Source organism: Hippoglossus hippoglossus, chromosome 5 (assembly GCF_009819705.1).
Source record: "Hippoglossus hippoglossus isolate fHipHip1 chromosome 5, fHipHip1.pri, whole genome shotgun sequence".
In the NCBI taxonomy this organism is placed as follows: Eukaryota; Metazoa; Chordata; class Actinopteri; order Pleuronectiformes; family Pleuronectidae; genus Hippoglossus; species Hippoglossus hippoglossus.
Window position 1 is genome coordinate 5376535 of NC_047155.1, and position 12348 is coordinate 5388882.

At 42.6% G+C, this 12348-nt stretch overlaps 1 protein-coding gene across 3 annotated transcripts in view; it reads left to right on the plus strand.

Annotated features, from left to right (window-relative positions):
- Positions 1 to 951: 951 nt before the first annotated feature.
- The window catches only part of igsf21a (immunoglobin superfamily, member 21a), a 183217-nt gene continuing 171820 nt past the window's right edge, over positions 952 to 12348 (plus strand). The window contains exons 1-2 of one of the 3 annotated variants that reach the window (XM_034585369.1): positions 952 to 1109; positions 1299 to 1497. In XM_034585369.1, coding sequence (XP_034441260.1) covers positions 1359 to 1497 — 139 coding nt within the window. In that variant the 5' untranslated portion in view covers positions 952 to 1109; positions 1299 to 1358. Of the gene's footprint in view, positions 1110 to 1187; positions 1498 to 12348 lie in introns of those variants that run through there. The other 2 variants (XM_034585367.1, XM_034585368.1) reach the window with 2 other exon arrangements.

Genomic DNA, 12348 nt, shown 5'->3' on the forward strand with positions numbered 1-12348 from the left:
ATGGTGAGTTATTATTTTGAGATAAAAAGTCATGTTTTAGAAAAAAAGTTATTTTGTGATTCTAACTCCTTATTTTGAGTCACTAAGTCGTAATTTTAAGCTGTAACACAGGCTACTTGGCAAAGAGGCTCTTTAAAAAAACGTGTTTTTATAAGATATTAGCGAGATACTCTTACGATACTATGAGATTCTAACTCGTTATTTATTCGAACTCATTATTTATTCTAACTCGTTATTTTGAGATCCTAAATTGTTATTTCGGGATTCTAACTCCCTTTTTTTTTTTACGATGCTAACTCGTTATTTTTGAAATACTAAGTCGTTGCTTTGCATTAAGTTAGTATCTCAAAATAAGTATCTTAAAAAAAGATTTTGAGACAGTAGCTTAAGTCATTAGAAAGTCGTTGTTTTGACTTGTTAAATCATAAATCCGAGACGCTAATCCAGTATTTGTCGTTATGTTTAAATTGGTGAGTCGTTATTTCGATGGAAGTTTGTCATTATAACTGACCTGCAGGGTCTTTTGTACCCGAGAGGTGGCTTCGGGCTTCCGTACAAAGGTGAACTGAGTTGAAGCATCTTTTCATTTGCAGATAACAGATAATTTCGAGTTTTTTTTTTCCACAGGGCGTCAGTTCAACCTGTTCTGATGATGAAACACTTGATTTCTTGACAAAGTGGACGAGCTCTGCCAGCTGCTGTTTGAAATCACACAGATGTAATATAGGCAAGAACCGAAAGGATTCTTTACTTAAAAAAAAAAGAAATAATTCTACAGAAATAAATCGGCTTAATGGACAGAATTAGAGGGGTTTGGATCCAGGGTGGGATTAAGGGAAAATTGTGTGAAATAAAAGAGCGAGTGATCAGGAAATGACTGTGCGTCTGTCTGGAGGGAGGGAGGGAGGGATGGAGAGAGAGAGAGAGAGAGAGAGAGAGAGAGGGAGGGATACAGAGAGAGAGAGAGGGAGGGAGAGAGAGAGAGGTGACGGAGGAGCACATTTTCATCCAAACCTCCGTCTCCTCCAGAGCCGGATCTGCTCCTCGGCGCAGCGCAGCTCCCCATTGTTTAAACTGGGAGGTGGACACAAAAAATACCACTCGGCTTTGTGAGTCTTTTTTGTGTGTGTGTGTGTGTGTGTGTGTGTGTTGGCTTTTTGGGGCTTTTTTATTTTTTTTATTTCCAACCCCCCCTCCTCCCTCCCTACCTCCCTCCTCTCTCTTCTTCTTCTCTCTCCGGTGCTCGATTCCCTCCGCCGCTGTATTCACTGTCAACTTCTCCCGATCTCTCCTCTCAGACTTGGGGGCTGCATCATGAGGAGTTCGGGGGCGCCTCTCCATCGCCTGCTGCCTCTGGAATGGTGGGGATTACACGGCCGGGACGCGCGGAGCATGTGAACGCAGATGGAGTTTGGGATTTATTGCGAAATAAGGGAAAGATGACCGTCTTCTCGCTGTGCTTGCTCCTGTGCGCGGATCTGCTGGATTTCGCCGTCGGTGAGTCTGACCCTGTGCACATACACATCCACATCCACATCTCTCTCTCTCCCCCCCAACCCAAACGCGCGCACGCAGCGGGGTGGTGGTGGTTGGTGGTGGGGGGGGGAAGCTGTGCAGCCACATCCGATGCATGCGTGTGCGCAACAATGTCCAAACTGTCAGTGCGCGTGGAGTGATTCATGTGTGACAGTGTAATACTAAGTGGCCATTAAACAGGACAGCCAGATGGAGGCGATCGGTGTTTGTGCTCGCCTCATGCCAACTTTACCCCCCCCTCTCATCTCTCTCTCTCTCTCTCTCTCTCTCTCTCTCTCTCTCTCTCTCTCTCTCTCTCTCTCTCTCTCTGTGCCAAAGACGAGTCGTGGAGGGGAAGGGATCAATGAATAATGGTGGGATTCAGTTGAGGCTGCACGATGCGCGGCGATGGTGAAAGGGGATGTAAAGAGGAGGTGTTGCAGGAGGCCTCGTTATCTCTTTTATTTAAATTAAAGTCTTAATTCATCTGCTTATATACGCCCCTGCATGCAACGTACATATATATATAGGCTATTGCAGCATGTGCTTCTGAGCAGGCTGAAGCGCACCGGTCATCCTGGCGCACGTCCCCAGTTTGCGCCAGGGCTCAACAGATATGAAAGTTGCAGCCAACACCACAGTGCGTCTTTTTGTCTTTACGATGCAGATTTCTGCCTTGTGCACAGTCTCCTCTGCGCTGCGGTGGCGTCCGTGTCGTTTTCTCTCTCTCTCTCTCCCCCGTCCTCCGCGTTTGGATGTGACAGGATGAGCGTTGCAACAAACACTGATCCTCTCGAACTCCTCTACATAATGGATGGGAAGTGCTCTACACATTCATGCTGTCTTCTGAGTGTCCTTCCTTCCTTTTTTCTATGTCCTCATCTATTTCTGGGCTGGGTTTTTACTGCAAATCAGAGCCAGACACAATCATCACCCACATTTGCAACAGATAAGGAGCTGGTGGGAGAAATGCACTCACGCCACCTCCCTGTTATGATACTGCTTGTCCTCACACATGGTCCCTGTGGCATTCTGCAGGGGCTTGCTGCTGCTGCTCTCCACGCGCTGTCACATCATTAGGGAGCTCGCATTACAGGACTGCATCGCCAGCACTTGGTCCCCATTTCTGGGCAAGATGTAGACGGTGTCGAGTGTGAGCAGGGCTGCTCCTCCTCCTGCAGCTGGAGTTGGGGCTCCTGCTCACACTTTGGCTTTTTGAAAAAGACTCCAGACGGGAGTTCACTCCTTCCTGCAACATCAGAGCGGCACACCTCCCGGAGTAACCCGTTAACCTTTGTCTGTTTGCTGTGGACTCTGTAGTTCTGAAGTGTTTCTGATCTTCGCTGACCCATATAGGAAATCATTATTTCAGTTGGGCTTAACATGAAGTTGTTGTAAAAAAACGCCTGTGGGTCAGCCTGGCTCAGATTAAGCTGGAACCCACACTGGCTTTGCACGGTGGAGAGTATCTTTGGACTCTACCTCCTTGATGCAGTCGTGCTCATTTGAAATGTTACAAACAGTAAAGACGACTGTGGTTTCATTATTTACTGCAGCTGATGGACTGGGAGATCGTCCAGGCTGCATTTAACATTGATCAGCATGTAAACAAACAGTGAAAGGTACGATATCACAGGGCCGTTGGCAGGATGTGAGCTGTAGTGACTCGCACGGTTGTTGTTGGCTTTTGTTGCCACTACTGTTTAAGTCAAAGCACATCTATGCTGTGGATCGACCCCAGGATGCCACCTTTACTGTCGCTCCCCCCCCTGAGTGGTTTTCTTTATATAGACCGATGCTCTGCTATCACCTTCATTTCACACCAATATCACCCTGTGTGTTCTAACAGGGTTTTTTTCAGTTTCAGTGTGTGAGCCAATCTTTTATTTTGATTCCCAAAGAGAGGGCGGGGCAACATATTCAGTGACTGTTCTCCAGGATTTACTTTTACTTTGAAACAAGGGAGAGGGCTAGAAAATCTTCCCCTAGGAATTGGGAAACTACTCACTACGTCATCAGCAGCCGACTTACGTTTTTATGTTAACAACCATTATCAACCAACATTATAACAGTGACACATCTGACACCTGCAGGACAGACGGGACACATTGATCTGTTGGTCAATACAACGTTACTCGTTAACTCTTGTCACAGCGATTTAATCACATTTTCATTTGCTACCTGCATTAAACTAAGATATTCCGCTGGATAAAAACAACATTTTGTGGTTATTTTTGCGAGACTTCATTCGAGAATTTCCATCTACCCCTTGTTTTGAGGCGGGTCCTGAATACACTACGGCTGAAGGGGTATTTAAATGGCGAGAGGACCACTACCCCTACATGACACAGAGGAATGGGACAACACTGCCCCTTCAAGGCCACGTGCAAAACAAAGGGCTATGACCAAGTGGAAGGGTTCAGAGTCTGAATTGGGACAGGACCTAAAACTGTAGGATAAGTGTTTCCAAACATGTCATCTAAAGGATAACACACATTTAAAAAATATCTCAAGCATAAGTGTTGCACTACAGAAAAGCACCTGCATCTTCTGTCTCTCTCTTCATGTGTGTCCACGTTCACAACCCGCAGCTGTGTCTTCAACCTCCACTGCACTCGTTACGTCTGATTGACTTTTGCAGCATCACTGCAGACAAACCATTATGAGCATTGATCTCAATAGAGTGCTCCGCCTGTAGGTCAAACATTCAGATATAGAAATCAAGTCTAAGAAAAGTAACGAGCATCAGCCCCTGAATCGACAAAGATCACATTATAATCTACAGAACTTTGGAAGAAAACAAAATCCACCCACCAGCACCTCTAAAGGTCAATATCTTAAATATTAACGTCTTCATTCTGATAAAATCAAAGTGTGAAGGTGTTATCTTGAAGTTTTACAGGTGGTTATGTGTCAGACCCTTTCCTCGCTGAGGACAGGAACCATCTGAAGTCTTTGCCGGTCGACTGGCAGCCTTGAGGAATCAGCAATGAAATAAACTCACATAAAAATATATATAAATTTGCGAACTTCAGATGTGCTGGTAGATGTTTTTCTTGCTTTTTGACAGAATCCGCTGGCGTATTACAGTTCAAACCAAACATGAAGCCCCAGTTGTCAAATTGGAAAGATTTAAAATAAATGTTAAAATTAATTTTCTAGCCCCACCAGGTCAAAGCAGCCATGACCTTGAGTGTGTCATGTAAAACTTCACATAAAAATAAAAGATGACAGTTTTGTTGGTTTTTATAACAAAGTCGTCCTTGGGTCATTCAGGGAAGAGTGCACAGTTACATGTTGTCTGCTTTCCTCTCTAAAGCTGTAATATCGCACATTAACGGTTACTAATTGCAATGAAAGGTGCATGTTTAAAAAGCAGATGCCTGTATTTACAAAAACAAACATCCTGTGAAATCCACCACCTCCACCAAGGCCCAGTAGTTTCCTTCATTTCCATCAAGTTGCACCAAATTGCACCAAGTTCCCTTCATACATATCAGTCAGATCCATGAATTATCTCCCGGGAAACGGGGAGAAAAGGTCAAAAAATGCAATCACACAATGTAAAAGAAAAGGAGGAAAAAAAAGGAAAAGGATGAATCCGCCTCTTTGTCCGGATCCCTGCCAGAATTGAATGGGTTTTTATCTTGGCCCGGGTCCCGTCCTCCCACCAAGAAATCTGCTCAGGACTCGTGGTGATAAACAAACGGACAGGGCTGAAAACATTACCTCTGCGGTGAAGGAGATAACCGGCGACTGTGATCATCTGATGTCTTGATACTGAAATGTACCAAACAGAGAGTTTATAGTTCACTGTTGATTCCTAACGATAATGATAAATATTAACTTTATCTGTGTCGCACTTTTCAAACAATATGAAATTCACAATCAGCGTACACAATTATAATTAAGATGCAGATAATGAAAGTCATGGACCTCAAATGATAAAATATATTGTTATAAAGATGCAGATAAAACAGGTAACTGATGATCTCTGCTGGCAGATTGTTCCACAGTGGAAACTCTCTGTCTCCTCTAGTTTTCAGCCTAGATTTTGAAAATGGCTATCAACGCTTTACCGAGGATCTCAGACTGCGTCCTGGCTCCAATTATTTTGAAACCAATCCTAAAACAAGCAGGCAGCCAGGGCACAGATGCTAGAACAGGGATGATATGGTTACATCTTTTGGATTGTGTTGGAAACCCGAACAGCAGCGTTCTGGACTAACTCCGCACGTTGGACCGATTTCTGAGTAAGATCCACTGAAGAGGGAGTTGCAGTAGTCGAGTTGAGAGGGAAACAAGGGCGTGACTGATTTCTTTCTTTTCCAGGTCGCCATGTGAGCTCAAAGATTTAACCTGGGCTAAATGATACAAATGATTTGTGGGGGAGATATTAATTTGAATTAATGAGAATTGAAATGAACAAACAGTGGTAATTTCCTGGCTTTGAGTTCCTCTGCAGTCCCGTTTGTGACCTCACATGGAAGTTGGTGCATGTTTTCTTTGATTAGTGCTGTGTGAGGTGGTTTGATTGATTGTTTTTGGGCTTGTGGCTTCGCAGCCTCCAGAAACAAGGAAGAGGAAACTTTGTAATGATACAGGGACACAGGGCCTCCACTCCCCGTCTTACAGAGTCGTTTAGGGAAGAACAGACTCTCTTCACTGAGCTTCACAGAGATTTCTCTAAGAGATTAAGAACTAAAGATTGGAGTGTTCAGAAATTGAATTGAAATTATATGAAATTGCAGCTTTTTGAAGAAATTTCTTTTTTCTTCATACTTGCAAGAGCAGTTGGGTTGAATTCTTTTCTTTTTTTTTTTTTACTGTAGCACAGATCATTTTACAAGATCAGTCACACCTAATACAAATCAAAGTATCTCTAATACTGTCTCACATTTCCCGTTTCTTTTCTTCGGAGCAAGCTGTGGCTGGAGTGACGCACTGCAAAATTAGATTCTGCACGATTATGAGTGAGAATAACGTTTTTTCTATTGAAAGCCACATGCATAATATCCCTGATTGTTTACTCTGTGCAATCAATCCTGCATCTCCCCTCAGATAGCTATGCATTTCGTTTTTTAATGTTTTCACAATCTGTTTTGCAGGGAACGAAATTAAATGTAGTTTTTTTTTCCTTCTGTGACAGCGTTTGTGTGTTCTGAGCTAAATGCAAATGTCAGGTGGGGGCCGCTGTAGGTTGAGAGCTGAACAGCTGCATCTGGGTTCAAAGAGCCACGCTGCAAAGTAAAAGGTGCTCTGATTTCATGTAGATTAGGAAATGGAACGGGCGGCCTCCGGTGATTCGCTACCAGTCGAGTCTGGTTGGAATATTAGAGGATAAGGAGTAAAATAATCAACGTTCATGGACTCATGTTCGCGGGGTCAGAGGTCAGAGAGAAGCCGAGCATTATGGAAAAAGACTTAAACAGCACCGTCGCACACACACACACACACACACACACACACACACACACACACACACACACACACACACACACACACACACAGTCAGAGAGTAAAGCTGTAAACATATCAGTGATATTACAGCGACAGGTGGGAGTGGGACGGATCTAAACGTGACACGGCATGTCCGCTGCTGACGTCCTGCAGGCTATACGTTTGAACCTGCCACAGGTTCAAAGCACTCGTGTCACGTCACGTCTCGCCTGCGCAGTATTCAACGCCGTGGATTGTGGATCACAGCGTTATTGACGGATTTCACAGAACCCTGGAACGCCTGTTAGATCTGATGGCGTCTGGTGCGACACTGTGACTGCAGCGACGGCTGGTCCTCGCTTCCAGGAAGTGAGAAGCGATATTGGCTGGGAAGTGGGTCGTGGTTATGCCGCTATCTAACAATCAGCGGGCGACGCATCAGCACTGCAGCTCTCAGCTGTTATATAAAATGATTATGCACAGATTAGGAGCCGTCGCCATTGTTGTGTTTGGCTGTTGTTTGCCTGGTCGTTCATTGTGACTCTTTAAATACATCTTCATATATATATGCACCTTTCTTCCTGCAGGACCTGCTTTTACAGTGTGTAGTGTAAACAGCAGGAGATCACTGTGAAAGTACAATACAGCGGTGTGATTTATTACATTTATTACATTACTATGCATTTTAAATACTATTTTTGATTCACCTAGTAAAACCTTCGCTCAATTTACAGTAGACTGGTGACAGGTTGATGCCAATACAGATATTAGGGAGTAAAACATGTCCAATACATACATATTCGTAGAAATGTATATTGGTAAAAACATTGAGTATGTATTGAGGTTTGATATTTTACAGTTTGACCTTAAACTTGTATTATTAATAACAATAAATAAAAAATAAAACACAAATAAAACCAAATATATAAAGAACTTGATTTAAAATAAACAGATTTTTTATTATTTTGTAAACTGTAAACAAAAATACACATCTTCTCTGTAAATATTGTATTTATCATTGTAAACATCTAAAAATGTGATAATATTAATAATAAGTAACTCAAGTTTTTCTCTGCGTTATTTATTCTGCAAAATAAAAGTTTACATATTGCTGCTTATCAGAAAACAAACTCGGTTAACGTTCTGTCTGTGAAAGGCTCACATCGGCCGTTTGTTATTGGCCAAACGATAAATCAGCTCTAATAAACAGAGAAGTACTGTTGTGATAAAGTGAGAAAGTCGGGATCCCTTTTGTCTAGAATCTTTATTTAGTATTCCGCTGATGTCTCCTAACAATGGGGCCATTATTCCACACAGTGAGGTGTGTGTTTGCTATTTGTCCAAAAAATATGACATTAATTGCTTTTGGGGCGGCAAAGAAAGCACAGCCGACTTGGACCCAATGAGTGGAACATAAAAACTGCTTTACATCTGTGGTTGACCTCTTACACTCACTGAGCGCTTTGACCGAAATAAAGGCAGCAATCACAGACCGTGTATGGGGAGCAATCCTACGTGAAGGTGGCTGGACTTCAGCTAATAGTTTCTCTGAAGAAGAAGAAGAAGAAGAAGAAGAAGAAGAAGAAGAAGAAGAAGAAGAAGAAGAAGAAGAAGAAGAAGAAGAAGAAGAGACTAATCCAGAGTCCAGGACTTCTGTAGAAACCATGTGTACGACTACGGTCTCCTTCAGTGATCACCGTCAATTAAAGTCTAATTCCTCTAATACTAACCTTTAGTCTGGATCTTTTGTAACTTAAAATCCCATTTAATGTGATGAAAGAGCCGTATTAAAACTTGAAACAGGTCGCTGACCCAGAAACGAGACCTTTTCTGTCGAAGGGCTTCAGCCACCGCTCGTACACGTTGGACCTCTGAGCTAAAAGTGAAACGGCTGTTAATGAAAAAATCTAAATGACCCGAAAAGGTCTCCGCGGTGCGATGTGGTCTCCAGTGCAGAGAAATACTGACGTTTATCATCTGCTGCTTCAGAACAAGAGCGTTTTCTTCTTACTCTGTGTAATATGATGCATTTCTGAGTGCTGCTAAATACGGCGAAGGGAGATAATTACAAGAGGGATTTAGTCGAATCTAGATTTGATTGGATTGCAAAAAAAAAAAACAGGTGGGTGTGGTGGAGGGAGCTCAAAGCAATGTGGAGCTGTTGAGGATGGTCGGCCTCCAGCGGTACTGAGCCTCACGCAGGGGATAGACGGTGAGGGATTCGTAGAACCAGCTACCACGATACCGGCTCTGCTCCTCAACCAGGAGGCGCTGTAGAGTAAAAACTAAAAACTAAATAAAAACTTGTATTTTTGTGGATTCACCCGTGTCTGGAGAAGGTGTCTTCAGCTACGTCCTGTTCTCTGGAACCAGCTTCCTGCTGAACTCAACACTGTCGACTTTCAGAAACAAAAACGTTTCCTGTTCTCTCAGGTCTTTGGCTGAGTTCCTGTATTTAGTCTGTTTGTGGTGCGTGTGTCTCGTTCAGCTGCTGTGATTGACCGTGGGGGTGTTGTACGTCTGACTGGTTCGTGTGCTGCATTTGATGAATGCTTCACTTTCTAATATTCTTGGATTTGTTATTGTTTTGTATACGCCTGAACATCTGTTTATATATATTGTGAAGCACATTGAGTTTCTTCATCAAGAGAAATACAAAAAAGGTTCAATATATATCATTGTAATGCTTGTGCAAGCACAGTGAGGAGGAATAACACATAATTCATCAACCTCCGATTTGTGTTTTGAGATTAAAAACAAAACCTTTAATCAGGAGCAAAAATCAGTCTTTAAACCAAAAATAAATAATAATATGATATTTATCATGATATTTATCCATATAGACAGATCAGAGTTGTGGTTTCCTCTCTATCTGAAGCTGGAGTTGTGGTGGAGTCGTCTCCAGCTGTTTTTTAGGACTAAAGTCATTTCATCATGTATAAAATTTGCAGAGGATAAAACGAGACAAAGGGAGAGACGACACAGTTAATGGGGATTTAGGTGAACAAGTCAGGGAACAAGTCAGGGAACAAGTCAGGGAACAAGTCAGGGAACACTTTCAACACTAAACTATACAAAGAGAAAGCAGTAGAACACTTTCACTTACCAGAGCTTTCATCATCATCATCATCATCATCCTCCTCTCTGGTTGTGACAGCATCATGATTCTCCACCAGCAACAAACCCGAGTAGTGCTCCTCCTCACAAAGTGAATGGATTCATTATTGTGAACAGAACATAATCAGGTTTAAATCAATGTAAATCCAGAGATGAATTTAGTTACAGATACAACTTTGTAGGAGTTTGTTCAATGTTCATATTCCATAACCCTTTATAGAATGGAGCGTAATATATTTGACCTCATTCTGAAATTTGAAACATCCCTCCATCCATCCAGTCGTAATGAATGGGTGATTCGTATTTATTTTGTTCACAGAGATAATTCAAAATAACTCTATTATGATCTCATGTCATCTAAAACAAGAGAAGAATTTGAATTTAACATTTAATCCACACTGTCTGCAAACCACATGCCACCACCTGCTTCTCTGTCAAACTAACAATTCACAATTCTGCTTCTGAGCACAAGACAAATCAACAAACTGGTCAAACCAATGTGACGATACTAACCATCATGTAATTGCCTGTAGGAAACATTCAATGGTCTGTGGTCAGAGTGGGAATTCATGTTGTATCAGAGAAAGGGATTTGGTCTTTGGGAAATGTACCAGTTTTTGCCATTACAGGTCTGAATCCTATGTAACTCACAAACTAACGATCACGATCTTTGGTTGTGGTGTTTGCTCGTCGCCCCAAATCCCTGGATAAATTCAATAGAAAGCAAACGTCTCCCATGAGGCAAATGGGTCGCAGCAGAATCCCCTCCCACTGCCACCACATCCCGTCCTCTCTTTGTACAAGGGGGAGAATCAAAGAATATGTCGAATTACGGCGACGCTGTAAATGACCAAAATCTCGGAGCATGTGATGAGCACAGGACAAGAGAGTTGGGCAAAGAAAGCACAGTAACTTTCATTTTTCTGCCCCTGAAGTCCTTCGTATGCAAATGTGCTCCAGCGTTGCTCGTGTCTCTGGCTTGCGTGGGAGTTCGAAGCAAACTCTGATTCCCTCAGCAGCTGGTGGTTTGCAGAGATAGAGAGAAGGTGGAGAAACTTTGCTCAGAAAGACTCAAAGACAGTGTGTGTGTGTGTGTGTGTGTGTGTGTGTGTGTGTGTGTGTGTGTGTGCGCGTGTGCGTGTGTGTGTGTGTACAATACAGTGTTGTTTTTGTACAATACAGTGTTGTTTTTGTGCATATATCCTTTTAACATCACAACCCCTATTCTTCTGAAATTAGCCGCCACCAAAGCAGGGATTTCTTGACGGGGCTTTATCAGCAGTTTCACTCCATTCTCCTCTCGCTTGTTTCTTACAAGCCGATGTGGATTATGCGATTTTGCTTATCGTGTTCCAACATGGCTGCTGCCGAGTAATAACAATTGCTCTTCCACTGTTTCCCTAACATCAGGCTCCTTGTTAAAGACTCTTGAGAGGAGCCCTGTGTTCTGTACGTGACACTTATCTCAGGCATTCACAGTTCATCGTGGAGTGGGTGGGTGGGGGGGGGGGCTTAAGCTTCCAGGAGTGGCACCGCTGAGCGATGATGATTTTATTTCATACCAACATCCTTTTGGAAGTTTGGGGGCATTTGTTTTGGAGGAGCGGAATTCTTCAGCATCGCTTTGACCTCAGTTTGAAAAGGTAAAACACTGACGCTGTTTCTTTTCCCTGTGCAAACATACATACGTACAGTTTACCGAGGTTCTATATTACAGAAACATGGACGGGTCAGCATCAGTTGCACTTGCAGTAAAATATTAAAAAGATGAGAGATCATTTACTTTGGCTGCTCACTGGAAAAAGGATAAAACCTATAACTGGGGAAATAACGGTGAATCAATATACAGTAAAATTAAAGCTCATTAGTGAATATTAATGTACCTGTTTCGTTTATGTACAATTTTATGAAGAGATTTTATTGTTGCAACTGACCCAACCCCGGTAATTACATGTATTATTTAAATATATATGTAAACCCAGGATCTTTCTATCTTTCCTCGTGGGACTTACTTCTTAATATGAACAATGATTTGATTTAAAAGACCAGGAATCTCTTTCTTTTACTCCTAATTTAAAGCCTCCCTTTCACACCTCCACATTGTCTCAGTGTGTAGTAAATGCAAATATCCCGAATCATCCTTTCATCTTCTCACGTCTCGATTTGCTCGGCTCCATCTTCCTGGCACAGTGAATGCAGCATCGCAGAGGTTTCGTGAGAAAAAAACAAAAATCCAGATTAGGCGTGAAAAAAGAGAGGAGGAGGGAGAAGCTCTAA